This window comes from Taurulus bubalis, assembly GCF_910589615.1.
Source record: "Taurulus bubalis genome assembly, chromosome: 12".
In the NCBI taxonomy this organism is placed as follows: domain Eukaryota; kingdom Metazoa; phylum Chordata; class Actinopteri; order Perciformes; family Cottidae; genus Taurulus; species Taurulus bubalis.
The window spans coordinates 10,763,192-10,788,807 of record NC_136600.1 but is presented as its reverse complement, the minus strand read 5'-3'; the positions used below and the strand labels follow the sequence as shown (position 1 = coordinate 10,788,807).

The 25,616-nt window shown below is 41.4% G+C and overlaps 1 protein-coding gene across 1 annotated transcript in view; it reads right to left on the bottom strand.

Annotated features, from left to right (window-relative positions):
• Positions 1-1,890: 1,890 nt before the first annotated feature.
• The window catches only part of thsd7ab (thrombospondin, type I, domain containing 7Ab), a gene marked incomplete at both ends in the record, with an annotated part of 130,284 nt that continues 106,558 nt past the window's right edge, over positions 1,891-25,616 (bottom strand). Inside the window, 10 exons of the mRNA XM_079228151.1 lie at positions 1,891-1,981; positions 5,608-5,695; positions 7,511-7,724; positions 8,639-8,721; positions 9,590-9,688; positions 12,197-12,370; positions 20,080-20,254; positions 21,661-21,806; positions 24,485-24,602; positions 25,106-25,221. Of these exons, the coding sequence (XP_079084277.1) occupies positions 1,891-1,981; positions 5,608-5,695; positions 7,511-7,724; positions 8,639-8,721; positions 9,590-9,688; positions 12,197-12,370; positions 20,080-20,254; positions 21,661-21,806; positions 24,485-24,602; positions 25,106-25,221 (1,304 nt within the window). The remainder of the gene's footprint in view (positions 1,982-5,607; positions 5,696-7,510; positions 7,725-8,638; positions 8,722-9,589; positions 9,689-12,196; positions 12,371-20,079; positions 20,255-21,660; positions 21,807-24,484; positions 24,603-25,105; positions 25,222-25,616) is intronic.

Genomic DNA, 25,616 nt, shown 5'->3' with positions numbered 1-25,616 from the left:
GTGTTCTTATTTATTTTCAGGAATTCTTCCCATACATATAAACAACCTGTACAAAAAAACGGCTGAGCCTTTTGTCTTTTTTTTCCTTTCCGTTTTTTTTTTTCGTAACATACAACTTGCATCATGATAACAACAGTCAGCAATATCACACACCCACTTCGCAATATTCAAACTAAACATTTTCTGTGCAATACAAAATAAATGTACACATACTTAGATTTTTTTCTCCAAAAAAATAAAAAAATTGCTGTTATTTACAAATCCCACAACAACAAAAAAAGTAAACATTCTCCACACCAGTTTGCTTTCACGTTGAACTCAGCAGAAGCGTGTTCTCTTATTGTTATTAACATGTTATATAATTTCTTTGTACAGATCGTTTTTTTTATCATCTATATTTCACACCATTTAGTGTGACTGAAAAACGACAGAGCACCTATGATACGGATTACTACATGAAAACCTTTTAAAAACTCAGAAGTGTACTTTGCTAAGTGACCTCAAAAGAAAACGTTGTCTTCTTTATGTGTACATGTAGTATAATGTGCCCCATTCAAGTATTAAAACTCTATGACAGGACTGTTAGTATTTAGTTATCGTCAGTAAGGCAGAAATGACATTTGCATGACATGAGTGGTTTAAATTTACTATTCTTTCTTTTTCTTTAATTGATGCAAAGTGTCAGTTTTTCCCAAAAATTTCTGAATGGTAAAAACATTTGAATTTGAATATTTATAGTTTAAAAATAACTCTTAAAGCAGCCGATTCATCAAATGAAGTCAGCCGCTGGTATCATATTTAAATACTTCATTTGATCTGGGCAGAAATAAAAAGTGGTAACACCAGACAAAAATCTACAAATCCACAGAAGGTACTTTTACTACAACCCAAAAAAAATTTGTTGTGAGAAATAAAATCTATACACATATTCACTTGAGATTCACGTCTAAGGTGACACATCAAAGTATCGCTTCCCTTCGCCGTTCTTTGATGGTTCTGACGTTGGCAGCCGGTCCTCTGCTGCATGGGCTCGTGTGGAAGAGGCAGTGTTTTATGGCAATAGAAGGTAGAAGTCACGTGTGCATATCATGCTGCACTAATATAGTGCAATGTAGAGCCTGAAACAAAAGACGGGTGGAGGCAGGCAGGCAGTAGTTTCCATAAACAACTGAGTGCAGGCTACTCCTCCGTCAGCATCGTACAGATCTGTTTATCCCACAAACACAGGCAATGTGCGCCTCTAAATCAGGCGAAGGAGAAAAAAAAAAGAAAGCGGGAGAGAAGAAATGCCTCCCTTTTGTTCCAGACCGTAGAAGAGATTTGAGTCAAAACCCAGTAGAGGATTGAGGAAAAAGGAATCCAAACCTTTTTATGGAGATTTTCCTCTCCCTCCTCCTTCTCTTCCCCGCGGTGACTTTTGGCAACGTACGAACCGTCAGAGCATCCTAAGCCTCCAGCGACTCAGCATTTTTAGGGACAAGCGGAAAAGGCGTGGGGGGGAAAGAGTTGGAGCGTGTGCGCTGCCATGTTCAGAGACAGGCTGAGAGCCGGGTCTTCTGCATCCAGACTCCTGTAGCTGAATCTTTTCTTTTTAAGTTAAGTGGATGTGCTGGGGCCCAAAAAAAAAAAGGCATTTAATTGAACACGGTGGAGGTCACGAAGGCTCTTGCAAAAGAAAATACGAAAGAAAAAAAGGGTGATTGAATGGAGCTCTACTTGAAATGGATAAACCCCACCACTGTCTCTGCCGTAAGAGGATTTTCTGTAATTTCTCCAGTCTGTGACGTGTCCATTCACGCCGCTAACGTCCGTGTCCCCTCGTTGGCAAACGGCGTGATGAAGTGGGTCTCCGTGACAGGTGAAGGGCTCGGCGAAGCGCCTCCCGGAGGACTACATGTCCGTGTCCCCGTCGTAGGCGAGAGTCAGAGGTTTTAGTCGGTTGTTTTGTTGCCTCTGTCTCTGAGGTCTCTTTGGCTTTTTGCTGTGTGGAAAAGACGAGTCAAGAGTTTAGTATTATGAAATAATCTCCACACTTCCTGTGCAGGACGGCCCCTGAATTAGTATTGGTATTACCATCAGATAATAGATGTCTATAGATATAGTAGATAGTCTAGAAAGTTGACGACATGTAGTTCGAGGCCACTGTATCTCCGAGAGGCCCTTTAACCTCAAGGCCGGCGGTTTGATCCTAGACTCCAATCGCCTACATGTCAAAGTGTCCAGCAGCCCTCTGCTTCTAAATGCTGAGATCAAAGTTCATAGTTGCACCTGTATGTTATATTATTTTTTAAATAGTTCACTATAGTTAATAGAGAAACGGACATTTCCTAACGAGCGTTGAGTAGATTTTCACTCTCAAACTGTGGAGTGAAGGTCAGCTGGCTGTTTTTTAAATTAAATACTTCCGATTTTTCAGATCATGCTAAGAAATACAGTACTTCTAAAGAATATGACTGGTGATATTCTATATGTATATATATATATATATATATATATATATATATATATATATATATATATATATATATATATATATAGCCACCTGACCTTCAATGTGTGAAGAAAAACTTTACTGTAAAAGAGCTAAAAACTTTTCTGAACTTGTTAGACAGCAGTTTCTCTATTAAACTATTAAATAACTACACAGAGAGCGAGGCAATGGCAGAAACATGTCTAAACTGATGATATTATCCATCACACTGGTTTGTTATTATGGATAAAGGACACTTGCATTGAGATCTAAAAGCACTATAAATATATTAGTAAAGTATGAAGCTCCTGTGTGGACAGTGGGAGAGGAGCACCTTGAGAGGAAGATGGCATCATGTCTGTACTTCTCTGAGCTGTCAGTTTTGGCTTAAAAACAAATAGTTTTCTTGTAACAAGTAATAGGGTGTACAAAGTTAAAGACATGAAGACATTCTCAGATATTAAATATATGTTTTATCCTCCACTCTAGAGCGTAGTTTGTCAAGGGGATACGTGCTTCCAACGGCAATTTACTTTTTTATGGCATACTATGACTTTTTATGGCAATCTATCTTCTTCTTTTGGCGTTTCCTGTTCGAGATCCCAACAGGATCATCTGTTAGTCGGTAACCTCGACAGCTGTGGAAATCTGATTACTTTTTATGCAACACTATGTTGTTAAATTTTTATGACTTTGAATGCTATATCTATGGCTTTTTATGCCATAATATACATCACAGTTTTATGGTACTGACTTTTTTATGCCATACTATGCCATTTTTTTGCAATAGTATACAATTTTTTTTTTATCCCTTCTATACTATGTACTTTATATGCGCTCTCTCTCTCTCTCTCTCTCTCTCTCTCTCTCTCTCTCTCTCTCTCTCTATATATATATATATATATATATATATATATATATATATATATATATATATATCAACCTCCTAAGACTCTCCAACTAGTCTTCAACTAGTCTTCTTCACTGACTTTCTAACCCTGTAATGCTTTCATGTCTTTTTATATTTTTCAACCTGCAATGCTGATAATCCCATCTGTACAGCAAGTGTACTAATAAAGACACCTTGGACCTTGACTCTTGAGTGTCATACATATGTTTTTTTTTAATCAAGAATGTATGTATCTCTTTAACTTTGGCCAGGTTCCTAAATACTAATTAGGCTACTATGGCTGCAGCTGATGATGTTTTCGTAAGTAATTAATTTGCCAACTATTTTCTCAATTTAACATTTTGTCTAACATTTTCTGAAAATGCTACAAAATATTGCCTATTGCAATATCCCAGAGATGAAAGTGATGTACTATAGAACTTGTTTTGTCAGACCTCCAAAAATACTAGTTTAATATCATGCAAGTCAAAGTAAAACAGCAAATCCTCACAATAAAAAATAATAATTGCTGATTGATTGAATGTTGCAACAAATAATATTACTAAAGACATTTAAAAACAGGTTCATTTAAGGCCAATTGTATACACTCATGGAAGCTAAATACAGAGAAAAAAACATCAACACGCTTCATGTGTGAAAAGGATAATGAGCTCTTGAATTTGGCAGGAAATGAAATGGGAGGGAAATGAAGATGGAACATGTTGCCCTACTTCCTCTCACAGCCACAAGGGGGCAGCATGACATCGTGAGTTGTGGTACAGAAACAAGTCCCTGCAGTAATATCCACTTCTGCTTCCTTCATTCATCCCAATCTGTCTACTGTTGTAGATTTAGTAGATCTGTACTATACATACTTACCATACTGCAGCTTTAACCAATGTATATAGCATTTATAATAACCAATGGAAACTTGTGTAACTGTACAGCTACAATTTCCATCTTTGTCTGAATTCATAATGTGAGGTGCTTGTTGTATATTTCCACAGGTTGTGTCTCCTGATGACATTAAGCAATACCTAGTGGAGGAAAGTACTGTACTTAAGAACAATTTTAACATACTTATATATTTCTTTTATATATATATATATTCTGCTGCTTTATACTCAACTATACTTAATTTCTATCTACACCAAGTACCATAAATTGGCTTCATATTGAGGAACGACACCATTAAAATGGTTTCACATGTATTTCTTAGTTTTGTTACTTAACAAACTTACATTTGTTTTGCTGATAGGAATGACTGAATGAATGTACCGTCTATATTATTTGTATGTGTTTATTTGCATGTTATTGTGTACTGACTGTGGAAAGTTATTTCCCCATCGGGCAATAAATCTACTCCGTTACTTCTTTACTTTCTTTTGAAAGCAGGACTTTTACTTGAAGTGGTGTTCTTTTAACAACATGTAATATTTCTTCACTAAAGTGAAGGATCTGGATATTTCTTCTGGTATTATCAAGGGATACTAAGCTAATATGCTAATACAGTAAATTCTGTTTACACCCTCTGGTTAAACGGACCCACGATTTATTATTTTTTTTGCTCACATGAGACGTATTAAGATATATTTTATCATCTGTTCACTAATAAATATATAAAGGACCATTCATATGTGGATTCAAATATGTTAGAAAAGTGTTATTTCACAGTTGGACTTCTCATCTTAACATACTGTAAGTAACTTTTATGGAAATTTATCTGATCTTTGAGTTAACATAATCCGATATGGGTCACTTTTAAAAGCAGGTATAAACAGAACCACAGCTCTGAAGATCTACACATGTTCCTGGACGGTTTGTCCTCACCTGCATCAGCACCTTCACTCAGCTAGTCAGGCAGGACATGTGACACTTTAGAAAAAGGTCAAGGACTGCAGGTGCTTATACTGGAGGGTGCGTCCACATCCTCATGAGCTGTTGCTACTGCTTTGAGCCAGCTCTTGGCAATCGGGACAGGTGTAAATCATCTCATGTGCATTTTGGCCCATCCAGACCACCATCCCGTTGGCGTCAGACTCTTGGGCCTTAAGAGAGCGATGCACTTTGGCACAGTGGCTGCTGCTCTCGCACAAGAGGAAGGCATGAAGGAAGCAAAAAGGAAATAAAAAATAAAGAAACGGTGATGTGAGGGGTGGCTGAATGACGGGGGAGAAGGGGTGGGGGGGCTTTTGGTTTCATGAATGAGGATAATGATAAATAGGGGGAATTAAACTCATCAACTCACCAAGCTAGGTATATCATAGACACTATGAATATGAGGAGCACAAAGGCTCCGGCTGCTACACCATACACCCACATCTTCAGCTTCCCATCTGTGGAGGAGGAGGCTCGTCAGTTCGTCTGTCTGTTTACACTTGCAGCAGTTAAAAGCTGCAACAATTCATTCTGTGAAACCTCAAACATGTCGCTGCTTTTTCTCCCAGTGGCACTTCATAAAAATGCAGCACGCAATTCACAGTGTACATTTGTATTCAGGTGCTATTAAAATACTGGTTCCTATTGGTGTTTTAAAGTAGGTACAGCATTCATTTTCTCATGATTCGATTTAGATTCTTGGGGTTTCGAGCGGTGGGGCAAATTACAAAGCAAAAGTTATATATATATTATATATATATATATATATATATATATATATATATATAACTTTTGTATTTGTACAGTTTTGAATGCAGGAATACATCTTCCACTCACGCTAGGAATCATAAATGCTGGTCCAAAGTTAGTATCTCCAATGCCCAGTAGTTACTAAACTTGTCTTCGTTTCTACTACTGTACCTTCTGTAAGTATTTCACTGGTACCCGGTTCATACAACAAAATTACACTATAGCAGTTATAAGTCTTACCTTTTTTTTTTATTATTGGGGAAAAAAAACTATTTTAGGTCTTACTGTAATGAGGTATACTAGCAAGACGTGTGCTGCAAAAACAAGCAAACATTTTGAAGATAAGCGATACTGCGATGGCGTGTGAATGTGTGGAAGTTCCTGCTCCTGACAGACGTTAACTCAATCTGTTCTGCACTTTCGCGTCCTAAATGTTTCTGTTGCCGCCATGCCTTGTCAGTCGCGACACAGTGTGCAGATGCCGTTCTCAAATGTTAACGTAGCAGCAGGTCAGGGCGGACGGCGAGGCTCCTCCGTGCACCAGAGCAGACCGGAACAGGCCGACAACACGTCTGATGCACCTTTTATGTTTAATGCCAGTGTGTTAAACCTGATGTTAATGAGACTCTGTCAACTCTCAGTGTGCCGAACACAAGCTGAGTGTAAAGTGCGTTCTGCTGTTGTCGTGTGAAAACCCCTTCAGCTTCATGCCTCGACTTCACCTCAAGGATTACACGCCGCTTTGCAGGTTGAGAACATTTCGGCAAATGCCGGGTTTTCTAAAACCTTTTCCCCCCTCTGATAAACCTAAATTTGTTTTTCTTATCGAGGAGGGCAAGTAGAAATATTCTAAATAAAAGTTCCTCGAGTTCCGAAAGGGTTTTTGGGGAAAGTTTTCCTTTCCTTTTGTCCAATGTGAGAGCCCAAAGACGGAGGATGTTGCATGTATGTTGTAACGTCATCGGAGGCTTTATTGGATATTGGGCTATACAAATGAATCAAATTGAACCTGAATTTAAAGCTTGCACGTACACAAAAGCCCTTCAGGTCATGATTGGAAGTGGTAGCTTTAGAAATGATGTGTGATTATTTACCAACATCTATCTCGGTAAAGAGACAACTACATTACATTTGTAGTCAATACAGGTCCGCTTTACAGGCATCATGACCTGGATGTGGTTTAATGACTTTTTTTTCTCCGCAATAACACTGTCAAACTAACATTTCTCGAAATATAAACAAACCCTCTCTCTATCATTTTAACTTCCTCCACATTTCTGACTTGTTTTTTTTATTTGGTGGTTTTTGTAACCACGTCTTGACAGCTGGGAGATAGGAGCCTCTGAAGGGTACATTAAGGCAGAGTTAGTTTCCCAAACATGACAGTTAAGAGATTAAAGGTTTTCATTTGACAGCAACAAAACACAATTCTTTACGACTGGATGCGTCGCTTGCAATTTTTATATTTCAAATTTTCTAGCAGACATCTGGACTGATCGTGAAGTGTGGCCTTGTGGTCTGACCTGGTCCGTAAGGCTGCAGGTACCAGGTCCGCCCGGTGCGTCCAGGCTGGATGGTGGTGGGCAGGGTGGGGTTAATGGCACGACTGGTCTTCACATCCCCTTTCTTGTCCCCTGCTGTGGGGATCTCCAGGATCGGGATGGGGGCGCACTGGTTCAGCTGCCCAGTGGGCGACAGCACCTCTGTGAAGGCCTCCTCGCACATGCATATACCGGCCTGCAGGGGGAAGCGCACAATCATGTTTGGTTTGAGCTGCAGCGACAGTACATCGAGGAAGCAATGGGCCATGGTGGCATGGATGTGAATGAATCTAGAGGGGGTTGTTTTTGGAAGAGGCCCTGGAACTGTTTAGTTTCAGTTAAAAAAAACATCAGCCTCCAGAAACAACTAAAACCATTTCTGAGCATGTGTATTTATGAAGAGAGGTGTTTCTGTTATTTAGCGTGATATAAATAAGTGGACAAAAGATTAGAAACACCTGCACTATTCAACAGCACCACAAACTACATCTTCCAAACTGACAATACATTTGAATCAACACCTCTCTAAAACAGTTTCAACAAAAAAAAGAAATACAACATTTATTAAGGACTGTTGTATCTGACTGCATTAGTTTTAGCCAGGTGTACCTAATAAACCGGCAACTGAGTGTATTTGTCATGCTGATCCGGGGATTGAACTCGTGACCTTGGATGTCCTACATCTCATCAGATGATTCTGACCAGCTTTACTCTGTGGGTTTCAATTTTCTTTTCAGAAAAACATACACGCTATGTTTGAACTTTCAGATTTACCAGCTGATGTATCTGGTGAACATAGACATAGTTTTTTCCCTGATTTTTGTGCCGCAGAGCTGAGTGACACTGCGCGAAAATGTGTTTTTACATCTTCATGCTGTCATCGCTTCATTCCCTGCTGCATTCAAATTCAATTCTGGCAGCAGAGCGTCACAGCGAGTGGAGAGGCTGCCGTTCATCCAAGAAAACCTATGCTTTCAGGTTTACGTCTGCATCATTGTTTATATTTTTTCCGTCTTTGTGTGGAAAACAAAATTGTCCTCGATGAGATTATCTACTCATTATTTTCATTTACTGTCAAAACGGGCGCGATGAGAAGAAAGAGACGCTCACCTCACTGCAGAAGGACTTGGGCATGAAACAGGGAGGCTCACAGGAGCTGTTGTCCACCGGAGGGTTAAGAGGAGGACAACCACCTGCGGTGAGAGGATAAGGGAAGTAAAGTCATTGTGTTCTTAAAGGGATGCAACGAAACATCAGATGTGCTGCTCTCCTGGCTGAGCACATGTAAGAAAATATATGTATACATTAAAAGGTTGCTTGTACATCCACCCATTTAAAAAAAAAAATCCTTATACATCTATAAAGTGTATGAAGTGAGCAACATGTGTTATTCAGAGAGGAATAGCTGCACAGTCTGCCATCGCCCACCACCTTCGCTTCTTATAGAAATAAGTTCAGAGTATTTTATTTATATATATATATATATATATTTATTTTTTTAGAACGGTGTGTTATATTTCTGACATATTTTGTGTCAATTTCACCTCCCACATAAAACTGACACGTACTGATATAGACTTAACATTGGGCTGTAGAGCCGCTGTAACATTTCAGTTTCTCACTTTTCAGATAAATTCAGCTCCACCGCTCATCGTTCAAAATAGTGTTGAGGAATGTGTCCCAAATGATTGCACGGTTATAAATAAACCAAGGTGCACTTACAACCTCTCGCCACAAACACACACTTCCTTTTTTCCCCCTCTTTGAATGTTTTTAGAGCTGAACCAATTGGTCAACAAAAGATTATTTCAAAAACAGTTTTTTAGTTATGGTAATTTCTCACTCAACGATCAGCAAGATTACATCTTTAGGGAAACCGGAAGTATATTTCAATCAAATTGTGGGTGGTATCTAATTATTTTTTTTGCTACGTATTTTGTAACCCCCACAGATTGGGAACCTCCAATGTATGGCATATAGGGGAATTGGTGTTTTTCTTCTCATGATTGACTGAATAAGTGTAATAAGTTGAGCTGCCACAACAATGCCACAGTTGCTTACCGGTGACGTTGAGTCCATCGGAGCGCTTACACCAGACTGAGGGCCGGGTGGAGTTCAGACGGCCGCTGCTGAACCATTTGTACTCGTAACATTCGCCCCCTGAGAACAAAATAAAAAGTAATCAATATCTATAGAGACTGTACAGTGGGAGTCTGCAGTGAAGACCATTAATCATGAGAGTGACAGATTAATAAAGCGGCTGCTAAGTTATGGTTGTTTAATAGGCTGCTGTCATATAATATCACTATCTGTGTGTCTCCACAGAAGGTCCAGTTCAATGTTTTAATCTTCACTAAGAGCTTTCGCTTAATGACTTTCTATCAATGCTATTATGACTTTATCAATATCTCCATCAGCGCAGTAAATGGCCATATTTCCCGATGGAGTTCTGTGTAACCAATCATCGGTCCGGCTCATTCGGGGAGCGTAAAATTAACAATTTAACCTTGAACAAAAGGAAAGATCTATTCTCCCCGGCCCGGGACAGTATCACGGCTCTATCTGCAGCGTTCACAGGACCATTTGTCTGCAGCTGCCACAACGTCACCCTTTAACGTCCCTCACTCTTCTCCGTTCTCACCCTTTTCTTGCCTCGGTGCAGCTGAAAAGTGTTACATTATCATTCAATGACTCACTTCAGCCGGCACTTCCCACCATCTTTTACAATGATATTGGAGTTTCACTAGTATTGACACGTCTCAGAGGAAAAGCCCGCCTGAAAGCAGACATATTGGATACATATACTAGAGCCTCGTTAAAGAGATGCTGATTTTCAAGCCTTTTCATTTACAAAAGATGAATTAACACCATACTAACACAAACAACTATGAATGTATTTATATCGCTTTTATGCGACCATGGTTTACTGTGTGACCATCACACACACATTCATGCACAAATGCAGGCTGTAGCTTCCAAAAACATGAATCCAGACTGACTAATGAGTGAAAATAGTATTTGCTATTCAGATGATCGGCTCAGGGACTCAACTAACATGAATGCAGTAGGGCTAAAACCTCATGTTTCACTTTTTAGCCACGCTAGTGCCACCAGCAAGTCAAGTCAATTTATATTAAATATAGTTCATATTCTCCTCGTCTGTCGCTGCCTGAGCTCGCGATCACTATGATTGATCCGCGTGCCCTCTCTGTCCATCGAGTTAGACGAACACCTAGTTGTGTTATTCAGCGACAGTAATAACAATGTTATTTTCAGAGGCGATGTTAACACGCCCACAGCTATTAATAATAACAGCAGCAGTGGATATAATAGAGTATTAATGATCAGATGATTGTTTGTGTAAAGATGTTTATTCTTTTTCTTTTTGCTGTGGCCGGCAAAGTCATAAAAACATTTCCGGCAGAACCACTGGTACAAATCACTACATATAACATCTCACATTTCAAAGAAAAGAAAAGACATCCTATTACCTACTAGTTCAATGTGAATGTGTGTGACGCAATAAAGTCCTGGAGCAGATAACAGGATTCATGTCCTCTGCATGTGGCAAAAAACAAACCGTTCTGACTCACAGAGCAGAAAAAAAAAGGAAAGACAAGAAGAGACAGGAAACATGGGGGAAGAGACGAGTAACAAAGATCTCCACAGACAGGACTTGAAGCGGTTATGTGGTTTGTGCCATAACCATTAGGCTGCCGGGGCGCCCCCACAAAATTAATTTTGTATGTAACTATTTGATCTCCTTAGCTCCCCTTCCTCCGTCATCATCCCCTCTCCCTCCACTCCCTCTCTACACTCCTGCCGCCTTTACTGGCCTTGCTGGGCCACTCCTCCCCTCCCATCCTCTTCCCTCGAGTGATGCTGTGAAACCAGGTCAGGCTACCGAAGACTGCCGTGGGGACTGTGTACAGTAGCCAGGAAAGGGAGGAGAGGAAGAGTGGGAGGAGAGGAAGAGTGGGAGGGGGACCACGGGGGTGGCTGCTCTTCAGAATGAGCCGGTGGCTAGTGTATATGCTGAGCTTTAGTGGTGGTAGTGATTCACAGCCCACGCTTAACCTAATGGGTGATTAACGCGCCTGGGGAACCACAGAGATCACAACAGTAAATGAGCACAGGGATGATGGGGTGTAGATCTGACTCTCCGACTCGAGGAATCCCATCTGGGAGAGCGCCAATTGACCAAGTGTACAGATGGGAAAACAAAGTGATAGCAGTTGTTAGCGCTCTAGTTACCCCCCCCGCGTCATGTTTGGATACCAAGGTGGCTCAGTGAAGGAAAACCTTCATCCTGCTAATCCCTTCTCCACACATTCAACATGTTCTCCCTGAGGGGGGTTCTCCTGGTGCTCCACTTGTCCCTCGCAGTCCAAACACGCAGGTTCAGAGGGACAGAAGACCAAACAGCCTGCAGGTACGACCCTGAATGCAAGTAAGTGTCTTTCCGCGTTAGCCCTCTGATGCCCTGATGAATTCTCCATCATGCTTCCACTGCTCCACTTCTCAACGAGCATGCGCATCGAGCCCGTGTGGGTACAGCAAGATGAATAGATTCATCAAAGTTTGGGGCCTCTGGCTGGCGCGCAAGCTAATTGGCATGCTAATTTGCATGTGCCAAAATGCAATCCCACTTACTCAAAGTGCTCTCACCTGTACACGGCTGAGACTCCCACGCCTGGTCGGGGCAGAGCTGCAGGTTTTCGGGCTCCTGGGCCAACACGGCTCGCGAGCGGACCTGAACCGAACCGAAGTCCACGCCGGCGCCCTTGACGCAGATGCTCACGCACGAGCTCCAGTCCGACCACTCCATCAGGTAGCATTCACCTGCAAGGGCCGAAGGGACAGAAGGCGTCATTGGAACTGTGAGTGTCAGGGAGAACACGCTACTGGATACATGCGGTTGTGAAAGTGATTTGTCTTTTAATCATTTTCCAAGCAAAAAATTGTGAAAGACCCAGTTTTCACCAATGTAATGATTCATTGCTTTTCTTTTGTCTTCTGTCATTTTTGTGATTTTTACCCCACAGATTGAAATACACATAATTCACAGATTAAATCACATTCATCCATAATGAACAGAGTCATTAGTTAAATCCCTGTTCAACAGCAGTTATTCTACTCACACTTTGTTTTTAATAAACCATTTTATATTCAACACATTTTATGACTTGCAATACAACAAAATGTTTTATATTTTTCAAGTTATTGAGGAAGTGTTATATCTTACTTATTACTCCTTTAAAAAGTAGCAATATTGCTTATTATTTGGTATCAAAAGTAATTACGTTGCTCATGTTCACACTGTATTGCTTTTGCATTGACACCAGTTTAACCATACAGACCTCGACACACATCAGACTGGTCAGTTAAACTAAATGAAGGAGATGAGGGTGAACAGGATGCAGCAAAGCCTCGTTTAACAATGAGAGCAGGGATGAGGATTTTAATGATCACCACACCTGCGGATCGATATTCACCTTCGATCACCTTGTGGTGCGAAATATTAAAGTGAGGGTGCAACGCAAGCTTTTGCACTCTCGTACAACTCGTCCTCAGCGCAAGGGCAACATCACCTCAATCGATGAAATGCAAGATAATATAACTACACCTAAAAAGTCTGAAGCCACTACTTCCAAACTACATTGAGGCGTGTTATCAATTAGATGTGCAATAACCAAACTTATATATTCAACTTGGTCTTAATAAAAAATAATTAAACAACATCACTTGGGTATCTGTACAGGACCTGTACAGAAATGGTTCAGTCTGGCTTAGATCCACAAATCTTTTAATTTCCTGTAACCCGGGTACGACCTCAGCCACTTCCAGCTCCTCCAGAGTTTAACACTGAAACGTGACCAGTTTTTGCCATCAGGGCCACAATAACTTGGAAAGACCCGCCAGAGGAGCTTCAGCTGACGGAGCCAGTATTCATTTTGAATTCACATCTAGATTTAACAGATTAGACATTCACATTTAAAAAGGCTCTAAATTCCAGCCCGCCGACGTAAACAAGGCACAGAGAAGCTTGGATCCCAACTCACACAGAGGGAGATGGGCTTGGTTCTTTGCTCAGGACGCCATCACGATTGAGCTGTTTGCTGCTATAGTAATATTCTGACATTTGAATTCAGCACCTTTAATTTACTTCAGTCTCAGTCTCTTGTTATATCTTCTCGTTAGTACTCGTTTTCAATATCAGCATCGTACTGTTCGTGTGTGTCTCCCAGTGGACATCAGATCTTCCACAGTAGAACTACAGTAATATTGTACTATTCATCCACTGATGACAATGGTTTAATCTGCGGCGAGGTGTTCGGGCACGTGGCAGAGACACAATATATGTACGTAGCGCATCACAGCGGTTGAGATGCTTCGAAGAGTTTTATGAGGAGGAAGGTGTGCGTGCGAGACGGGAAGGCGGGTTTGTTTTTGATCACAGCTGTCAAGTGCAGCTCGTCAAACAGCAGGAGAAATAGACCATAGGTCAAGGCAGTGTGTGTGTGTGTGTGTGTGTGTGTGTGTGTGTGTGTGTGTGTGTGTGTGTGTGTGTGTGTGTGTGTGTGTGTGTGTGTGTGTGTGTGTGTGTGTGTGTGTGTGTGTGTGTGTGTGTGTGTGTGTATGCAACCTGAGCCAGAATTCCCAAGCTGTCCCCGGTCCTGCACAAACAGGCTTTGCATTTCCTCCCGACACCACTACAGTACGTCCCTGCTCAGAAGACGCTCTGTGCTTTTGATTGCCGTTTGATACTCCAGCTCTCCTGCAGTTTGGCAAGAAAGGGGGTTGGACTGACTTGTTATCTAGGGCAGCGTTTCTCAGTGTTTTCCATCTCAGGGACCAGCAGACATCTGATGAGCTTCTTTCTTTTTCTTTCTCTTACCCAAAAATGAGGAATCTGCCGGTAGAAACACACGCCACACACTCTTAAAAGTGTAAAATGAATTCAAATCGTGGCAAAGGAGAAAATGTTCTCGTCCTCTATATTTTACAAAGATTGAATGATGAACGATCAATTGTGAACCAAAATAGACGCATAGCACTTTGGAAATGAACTCCACATTTGTATTTTGTCTTTTGGCAGAAGCAAGAAACAATCATTCTCCCTTCGGGGACCGCTGACACGGAAAATAGGAAATTCATATTTAAGCTGCACTGTGGGTTAACACACCCTTTTTTTTAATCAGGCTGAATCATAAATTGGGTGTTCAGTTTTTCCCTATATTTTTCTCATTTAAATGTTGTAGATTTGCCCTATTTACCCAAAAGAAATGCTGATACTCCCGTCTTTATGTGCAGCACAAAGTCGGGGTGTATCTCGGGGAATCTGAAGAGCTTTGCTGCGGATGTGTGGAGGGCATTAACACGCCGGAGCTGCCGGCCTGATGGACAGAGTCCAGCTGGCGTTGGGCACGGCTCACTTGTCTGTCGGCTCTGCTCGACACTGCAAAGCTACATAAACCCAGCAGCTGACAAGCCTCCGTCACAAAACCTGACAACAAGTCATCAGATCCGACCTTTGACGTGATAATCCCATCTGTGAGATTCTGTCTCTCTCTCTTCTTTTTCAGTCAAGGTTGGAGGAGGAGGAGGAGGAGGAGGAGGAGGAGGAGGAGGAGGAGGAGGAGGAGTCGACATCCTCAGTGCAATGCTCATACTGTGCTGTTTTTTAGCCCTGCAGGGCGGAGACTGCCAATGTGGGGTCAATAGGCTACTGTGATGCCATCAGACTTATCTTTTGTAATGATGGCGGCTTTAGTGGACACAAAGGTTACGGCTGTTTTTGTTATTTTTCCTCAGTCTTTTTTTGTTGTTGAGAGAAACAATCTTTTTTTCCAGCAAGGAAATTCTGAGCATGAAAATGATGTTTTATTGCTATTTTAGTTAACACTAACTAAAGGCTGACCTGGAGCACAGCCTTCCTGTCTCATCTGCACGTCGTCCAGGAATACAATCACAAACAGCATTACTCTCCCACAGCAGTACGATTTGTTTAATATTTCAGTTATGAGTTTTGTGCCAGTTCCTAACAAACTGTGAGGGAATTACATTGGATTTTAACGAGCACTGTTTTGGCTCACATGGTAAATTTAGGTGAAGTGCATTATTATTGCAACAGAATACTGAAGGTTATCATCAATCTGCTACTCGTTCACTTATTCATTCCAATTGCCTCGACTTTGTCATATTTAGTTTGGTGTTAAACTAACATCTTATAGATATTTAACAAAAACTACCAGGAAAGGAAAGGAGAGCAAAAGTGTGTTGACAGTGACTTAAAACTGAACAAAAAACTAAAAGGCGCAGTAGAACCGACTAATTCTTTCAAAAGTAATAACAGTAGCAGCAGATTGTTAAGTACAACTTGACGACATTTTTGTAATGATGGTGCCGTTGAAATAAGCAGAATGTTACCCTGACAGATCAGACCTGATTAACAGTAAAGATGTCACACTAAAATAAATAATAATACATTAAAAATATACTCCGAAGAGAAAAGATAGTTAGGAATTAAAATGATTTACGATAAGTGGAATTACTGTCCTGTTGTCAGTGACACCGAGCAGCAGAAATCTCTCCTTGCAGTCAACTAAAAAGGAAAGAATATGACACACTTCTGATTTTAAGATTTCTAATTTAAGAGGACAAAGTTACATCTAGACTCAAAAAGCCAGAGGGGCTGGTTCCTCGCTAACCAGACGGCAATAAACCTTCATGTATTTTGATGGGCACTTTGGGCTGTACTGGTACAGTTAAGATGTTGGATGTGTGTACCAGACGCCATTGTCTGACTGATCACCTCCGCAAATTCCGTAACTGTACGCTGGCACCGCCCTCGTGGGTAGGGGAGGGGGAGCTGCACTCATGTGATTGGTTGAAAATGAGGGCGACATCTGATTGGCTACGGATAGGTCCATATTGAAAAAAATGCATTTGTGAATTCGAAGCACGGCAGGGGAGTCTCAAAAAAGCCACTCGGAAATGTGAAGCTATTCACAAACAAATGCAGAAATATATTTGTGATTTTTTTTTTTACCTTTATATACATCATTGGAATGTATTTGTAAACCCTTCTGTGTACATTTGTACATCGAATATATTTATGCATCTTTCTGTGTATATTTGTGAATTGAATATATTTGTGAATTGTTCTGTGCGCATTTGTGAATTTTTTTTTTTCACACAAGGCTTTAAAAACCATGTGTAATACACAAAACGTATGCAACCTGAAAGTGGAATCAACTGATCGTTAGCTACAGAAATCGCTACTAGTCACGACGAGTCCGTCGAACTTAAGATATCTGCACATGTTGAGGCAGAGTGATTGGGGCTTCTCTTGGTTTATAAAGGCATTAAGGAGGATGGTGTCTTTTTTAATTACCTTTTCAGAACCAAGCACTCTGTTGTATTTACCTTGTGTGTAGAAGCCGGTTCCAGACAGCTCAGGGGAACGTTAGCCGCTCTGTGGAGCTCCTAATTGGATCGGGGGAGTTTATGCCACGGCGACCCATGCCAACGTTACGTTTGACGAACACCTCGGTGAGTTCTCTTCTTCAAAGGATTTCAACTTGAAACATTCAAAAGTTATAATATATTGCTTGAAAATATGAACAGGTAAGTAAACGGGGTCATGTTCGAACTAAATCTGTGACATTTGACATTTTTCTCTATTTCTCTTGTAATTATTATGCGATAAATCGAACAAATCATTTAAATGCTGCAGAGATTGTTTTTTGCGTGACTATGAATTTAGTTTAAACCATGTCTTTCTGCACAGTTGCAGTTATAGATTAGGCTGCACTGGTATTGTTAGTATTCAGTAGTATTATTATTAGAAACTTTCGGTTTCAGGCCATGTTTGCTGGCTTTCAGAACAACATTTTCTCCCACTTTCTGCACACAAATGAAGGCTCTCACCTGTATTGACGGGGCAGTTAAATAGCACTATGACCACATGTATAACCAGCTTCAATCAAAACCTCAATGAAAGCTTTGAAAATAAAAAAAGTCCAGAATGTTAGTTAGATTTGGAAGGGACAAATGCCACTGTTATCAGAGTAAACTGCATTTGATTCTAGCATGAACAAAAAAAGATTCAGAAACAGTAATTGAGGGGGTGGGGCTTAGGGCCTATATCTTGAACTTTGCTACTCTTCCTTAAATGTTGACGTCATGAGATATACATCTCATTTAATGCCTTTCATGCAATATATAAATCACTTTAAAACCCCTTCTATGGATGAAAATACGATGCAATGGCGTCGTCGGCCGGTAGCTCCCATAAATTTTGCTACATTACTTTCTTAATTAGACGTCTTTTCTTTTTATTGCTGGAGCACTAATGGCAGAATATGACAGAATACACTCAAATGCAACAGACCTGCCGGACCAGACGCCACCGAGAGCAGAGTCGAAAGAGAGGAGACGCAGAAGCTAAGCTAACCGGCTAGCACCTGAGGCTACTCCATCACCCGGTCTGCTCCAGCATGATGTTCACGAGTGCGCTGATGATGAGTTACCGTTTCTGTTGCGTCGTTTGTCATGTTTTTCTTGCTTAGCAAACGGACCGCATCTGCATTTCGATGTGTTGCATAATGACAATAAATTATCCCTGTGAATCTTGAAAATGTGCCGTATTAACTTCCTTATCGTGAGCAACCAAGTGTGGAGCTGCGCCTCAATGTAAAACGAGCTATGTCTATAATCAACGCTGAAAACACTTCTTCTATCGAGTTCTCCTCTCAATCAGCATCTCCATCGAGACGTGAGATGAATAAATGCATAAAATATACAATTTATTGTCATTTATAGCACAGCAGATTGTTTTTTAGTGAGGTTGTCGCTCAGCTTGCCATCTTGTCTTTCGCAGAAGCCTTTAGGGTTTTTGTTATCTCGCCCACACAGATTATTGATTGCAACCCTTTTTTTCAGTGTTATTTTATCTGTGTGTGTGTTTGTGTGTGTCTGTGTGTTTTAATCACTTTGCTTCCATGTTTCTAAACTGTACAAATGAATTGAAGTGGTCACAGCTTCCATTTGGATTCGCCTCTCAGTCTATTTCACTGAAAGAGCAGGTGGTCCAAATAGTTTGTGCCTTCCACATAAAACAGAAAATCGCTCCTGACAGCGTTGCCTCTGGCGCTTCAACAAGCTGGGAGGCCTGTGAGGGATTACCTTCTGACCACTGCACTAGTTTTTTACACTGCAACTACCCTCAACTCATCTAATTGATGAGTCGATTGACAACAAATAATAATCGGTAAATATTTACATAATGGTTAAATGGGAGCCGATGCTGTTTACAGCCTCTTAGATATAGAGATTTCCAGATTCTTTAAAGTGTCATATCATATTTAAATGAATATATTTGGATCTTGCACTGACAAATAAGACATCGCCGTGGTTTTGAGAACCTGGGCCATTTTAACGACTAAACTATTAATAGAAATTAAAAAATCGTTGGTTGCCGCCCCACCTTATACACTGAGATGGAAACGAAATGGCAGTCGATCTGTATCTCAGCCGCTTTCTTGTATGAACCGTGCACCGACATCAAGTTAACTGGGAGGAAATGGGGACAACTGAAAGTATGTAGAGCACAATGGAGGCTGACTACCTTGGCAGAGGAAGATAGAAGGCTCTCTGAGCTGCTACAGGCAATGAAACACGGTACTCACCAGTAAATTAAACTTTCATAAAACAGCGTCTGCCATAATGTAGTCCATTTATTCTGCCTCCAGGTATGCTCCCACCTCTGATTTTTAAAGGTCACGAACAGATACTGAGTGCTATCAGTTTGAGATAATAAAATCCGCCCTGTAACAAAAGTATTTTTATTGGCTGCTTTGCGATATAAATCAACCTGCTGACAAGTGTTGACCGTGTTGTGCATCGCAAAGTGACTTCTGTGTTCTGCTGCTTGAACCCGAGAGCAGCTCTGCAATGCAAAACAGACTTTTGTTTCTGGTGCCAAAACCACTGCTTTAATAGTTGAGATTTGACTGTTTAATAAATATCTGCCTGATCCGCTCAGATGTTCATCGCCCCTCTGAACTCTTGAGTTCAGTAGACAGACAATGTGATAATGTTGAGCACAATATCACATGAACCTGAAGTGTGAAGATTCACTGATGATTGTATGAGAAGATTCAGACATTTGACTATATTGAAGCACAACCACAGATTGTTAGCTGCTGATACCACACACACACACACACACACACACACACACACGCATGCACGCACGCACGCACTCACTTACTTTTAACGGACTGGCTAAAAAGTGATCACTGCTTGTGTTCACTACTGTTGTTGTGAGACATTTCTGATTCCCTATTTGAAATAAAGGCTAATAATGTATTTATTTTAGTCACACTTTTATCATAGAAAAAATAAGTAATCAAATCTTCATTGCATTAGCTTTTTGGGGACTGTGCATCTTTTGTGGACTGTGCATCTTGCTACAAATCTGCTACGATCCAGATCCAGACCTTCAACAATGACTTGCTGACTGCTAATGAGGCTTCTTGCGTTACCTGGACAGGGGAGCGTGCAGACCTCCTTCAGGTTGATCTGCTTGTCTCCGTTGATGGCCAGCTCCAGGCTGCTGCACAGCTCCTCGTCTACCGAGCTGCCCTCGCCGTCGCCGGAGCCGTCCGACACAAGGCAGGACAGGTTTCTGTATCGCATGCCGTGCCCACACACCACGCTCTGACGGGACGGGAACGCCAGGGAAGAGGGAGCAAGAGAACGATGAGTTATCGCAGCGAGAGACAGGAGTTACAGGAGTCTATGGCTACCTGCCGACAGCTTAATGTTGGCTGATTATAGCTATGGCTGCTAATTTTAACCATGAGCCATTTCAATTGAAAAGTCTCAGGTACTGTGACCAGTATTCATAAAAAAAGATGACTTTTATGTCCAAATTACAGTAAACAGACAGAGTAGAGGATACTTTCAAATAGTGGATACAAACATCAAGTGTATAAAACAATAATGACACGTTTAAGCTATGTAAAGCTGCAATCTGCGACAACCCTGACATGTAATGAAGATAGAAGGGATTATCAACCCCAAACTAATTACCATTGATATGCAATATCTTAATAAAGAACATTCTGTTAATTCAGTTTCATTTAAACTTGAGTACACTTTAAAAAGTCTGGTTTGTGTTAATTAATATATACTAAATAAATAATACTAACTTTTACGTAATTTTTTTTTTTTTTACAGTTTTGAATTACATTAAACTGAATTCAAGAAATGTTTATATATTAATTACATTTGACTTAATTTTGTTTGAATAAAATCAGCTGTGAATCACTGAGTAGAGTAATTATATTTTATCAAGAAAGTCAAAGATGCAGGAAATTGATGAATTTTACTCATTTGGAGGTTTTCGGTTTTAATCAACTGCACAACCAAGGCCACTTTTTCCACTTATTAACTGATGCAAATGACTCACTCACGTCTCTGCGAATTTTAATTTAGTTCATCAGCAAAAAGAAAGACTCTGGACATAAATCAGAGTTGAAGGCATCACAGGGGTTTGTATCCACTGCGCCGACTGCTGCTCGACATTAACAATCCTCTATTGATCACCGGACACCTGATGGAGTGAATCGAGAGGAACAAGTGACCTACATTAATTATGGCAGGTGACGCGCCTCTTCTGCGGTCCCATTAAACGACACCCGCACTCGCAAAGTTTTGTTTAATGTCAAAAAGCAATGCGGCGGACCGTTTTAATAATCTGACCTGGTGGCACACAATTCAAATTGAGGTGTGAAGGCTGCCAAAGTTCTTGGCAACGGTATTGGTTTACAGTAATGTATCAGCGTTAAAAGTGCATTAGATTGATTTTCACTGTCCATTCCACAAAATAACTGTATGCGTAGGGATTTGATGGGGTTGTTCATCAATACTAAAGTCTCTATTTCTTTTTTTCCAGGTGTCCAGATTTCCATCATCCAAAATCCACTTTGCGCTCAAACTCGTGTGCGTATTGATCTCCACTGAGCCAGAGAACTGTCAAACCTGCATTTCTTGTATCTGACAGAGGTCGATACGATCATTAATAATTACGGCCCCTGCAACGTTATGATTTATTGACGTACCTCCACCCGGCACTCGGACCAGTCGCTGTACTGCCAGCGGTAGCAGGGCCGGACGGGGCAGGGCTTCCACTGCTCCATCTGAGAGGGGCAGGGCCGGCCGTCGCCCTGAGAGGCCTGGACCACTGACCGCCGCCGCCACATCTTACCTGGAGAAAACACACAGGAAGTGACGTCAACGCGTTGATCATCGCTTTGCTATTTGTGTATTTTTCCTCTTTAGATTCATTCGAAGGTCTGTGCCATTCGAAGGTCTGTGCCATTCTTGGACGATAAGAGTCCTGCAAGGATGACGTGTTTTCTGGAGGTCAAGCCCCGGAAGCGAGAAAAAAAAAGAAGCCAATGTCATTTTTTCATTGGACTTTTTATTATTGCAACAAACAAAAAAAGCTCTGTGGCAAACAAATGTTCATGGTACTTGCACGTTACTAGCTCAGCAAGACAATCTTAACGTTAGGCTGTAAAACGAACTACACTGGTGCTCTTCTTGGTGGGATGTTGACTGACGTATTTTATGTCGTAGAACAAAACGCTAAAATCTCTTCAGCTTGTGTTAACTACATACCTTATTTCAGGCATCGAACTAAACAAATACATTCAATTAACCCATTGACTTTAAGACAACGGGACAGGAGATGAAAAAAAGTAATTTCCTGATTTTATGACTCACAGATTTCTATTGCCGAAGTTGACTAATTATTTGTAAATTATATTGTTCAATAAAACAAACCACTAAAGCTAGAAAAACCTCAGGGTCCACTCTGACTGGTTCTCTGTCCGAGTATTGGAGCCTTTCATGATTAGAAGATGGATGTTTAGTGATTTATTTTCTTGTTCTGCTCAGCTTTTAGAGGTTGGATGTTTTTTATTTCACAGACTGTAAAGTGGTTGTTTTCTGCACGATAAACTAAATGCAGACAAATGTACTGACCACTGCTTTTCCCCCACACAACAATCATCCATTCCCTCTGTAAACAGCTCCTTTTAAATGCATGCGGTCTGTTTTGAAGGCATTAAATTAATGTTGCTGTGCGAAACAGCGCTTCACTTAACAGAGCGGGCCTTTCTCTAAAACGTCCGGGCCATACTGCACTTTTTTCTCGTCATCTCGATTGGCTCTTGGTCCACTTGAGTAAAGCGGCTTTTTCTTTAACATCAATCAGCAAACTCTCTTTAAATCAATCGTGAACATTACAGCGGCTAACACCTCGGAGACCGCTTGATTTAAGTGCAGAACTGGAGTGATGAATTACTTGTAGAAACTCAACATAACACTGCGCACACACACATACACATATAAAAAAAGAAAATGCAGCCTTGCTGTCAAACCGCCCACTCTCAAACTCAGGACCCTTCATTTGTTGCATATCCCACTCTCGTTTTTAGCCACCAATCTGCTCACCTCAGAATACACCTTTGCCAACCCACACCACCTTTCAACACATGAAACACAAATCAGCCTTCCCACACAAACTGTACAACCTCGTATTCCCATTCCAACAAGAGAACATCCCACACACGTACTCACTCACACACACAAAAAGTAAAAAACACACACATCACATAGGGTCCCCTCTTGCTCCTTCAGCCTTACTAAAACTTTTATCTTATTCCTTAAGATTTAGCAACTACTGCTGCAGCGGCTGTTCTTCAAAGGGCTCCCCACAGCCCCGAGGAGCAGGAAGATGCAGTGGGACGGAATCAATTGTTTGAACCGCCGGGAACAACAACCAGGCAAACAGGAGATACACATTTTCGCTGGTCATTCGGAAAGACTCCGAAATAAACACTTCCTCTCTTCTACTTTTCTGCTTTTCCTTCTTTTTTTTTCTGGCCAAATGCCTGCAGTGGGAGCAGGAAGTGTCTGATATGGGACTTTTTAAGTTATCCACGCAAGGATGTTTTGCTGAGCATGCATGTTTTTACTCCCCCCCCCCCCCCCCCCCCCCCCCCCCACACACACACACACACACACAAGGCTTTGCTGTGGAGTCTCACACATGCACAAAGAAATGTTAATGCAGTCGGCTCTTACAAACAACCCTGGGACAAACGTACTGTCTGTGAACATGAATTTGAAAGCGTCATGTTTGCAGGCTCTATGAGGTCTATACTGTTATGTTTTTTTTTTAAACTTGCAGCTTCCTGCTTCACATTCGTACATGTGTACATTTCAAACGCAGGGCTTCCAGAAACAAGCACTGTTGCGTTTTCATGTGTTTGATTCTTTTTCACAAGCAGCCGGAGGGACTTTCTACAAAAAGTCACACCTGCTTCTCAGATGTGCTCTTAACGCACAAAAAAAATTATAATGTGTGAGAAGTGGTAAATCTAGTATATTTATTTATTTGTTTAAAGATGCAGTGAGGAGATGAACTCTGTTCTGAAAACTTCTCTCCGTCACCAAAGAGTTCACTGCTTCCTGAGCTGCCCAAGTACAAACAATACAGGATTTATAATGCTTGTTTGACCTCCAGGATTCACACCATGGGTTCAAAACTGAATATAAACATAACTTTTGTTCGTCTCCAAGAGTATTTCACAGGATCACATTTAAGTCTGTGAAGGTCATCTCATTCCACACACCTGACGGTATCAAACACACTACATGATTTTTTTTTTTACACCATGTGATGTGTTCAAAATAAAGACTTCAGACTCAAAAATGCAGAGAAATGTGACCCATTCTGAGCAATGTTTGGCTGCACAACATCAGTGAGGTTCAAGAGGCGAACCCCATTTGAGCCGAATCCCTTGTTCTTCATGTGCTCTTCTTTGTTGTTATTTATTTGCTTTATTTGCTCTGAGCTTGAGTTGATCTTCTTACCATCTAGTCCGCACATCTGTGAACAGTCCGACCACGGCGACCACTCCGACATCTGACAGTTGACGGGACACTCGACCACACAGGAGATGTTCATCTGCCACTTCTTCTCCAAATTCAGCTGTGACACACGGAGGAAGTGAAGAGGTTAATTCACCATGTGTCGCCCACACCGGACGATGAGTCGCGGGCACGGCCAACTCAATCAGTTACGGTCAGACAGCAGTGCGACCTCTCAGCACTACAACTCCCAGAATCTTTTGTTCTGGCTGGGCCAACATCAGGCCAGCAGGGTTGGAAAGCTGTGAAAGCTGTTCTGACATGTTTTTTGTGAATGAGCCAGATGATGAAGTGGGCCAGGGGTTAAATAGCTGTGAGGACGGATCTGCCGCAGCCCGCCGGCTGCAATTACAGGGAGCCGGGACACATTACGGATGAATAAAACGCTCAGCCTGAAGCAACGACAACAATCTCCGCATGAAAATACTTCTGAATATTTCATGCGGCTGGTGGGCCTAATAGGAAGGGTCCGCAAACATAGTGTAGTGAGTGATGTGATTAAGTCATTGAGTAAAATGAGCTTGTCAAATGAAGAAAGTAAAACTTTTTGCACGTCTCACCCACCTCCTCACAGAATTTGATATTGACCGATTTTCCGTCGCTGCGGACGCAGTCGAGCATCCGGGTCTTGATGCCGCTCCCACACACGGCGTTGGGACTCAGCTGACATGTGCTCCAGTCTGGGGAGAAGCACAACATATTCACATTTACATTTGGGGCTGTTAGCGTTCATTAAACTGGCAATGTAAAAGTGCATCAGAGTGCTTGATAATACAGATTCCTGAGGCCCCTGCAGGCTGGAATACCAATAGACAATGAGCCGAGCATGATGACTGCTCCCCCGTCAGCAGAGAAGCACAACTCTCTCCCACATATTGCTAATATTTACCAGGTGGCTGCTGTTGATTTTACCACCCTGGGTGCAAGCAGAGAAGGAAGGCAGGTGAGAGGGAGTCATGATTTAAATGGGAGCAGGAAGCAAAAAAGAGAGGAGCATTAATTCAAGTCAAAAAGGAAGCAGCATTTCACCAGTGCTCTGCTTCTGTGCTTGGATGGTTTTTGTGTGTGTGTATTT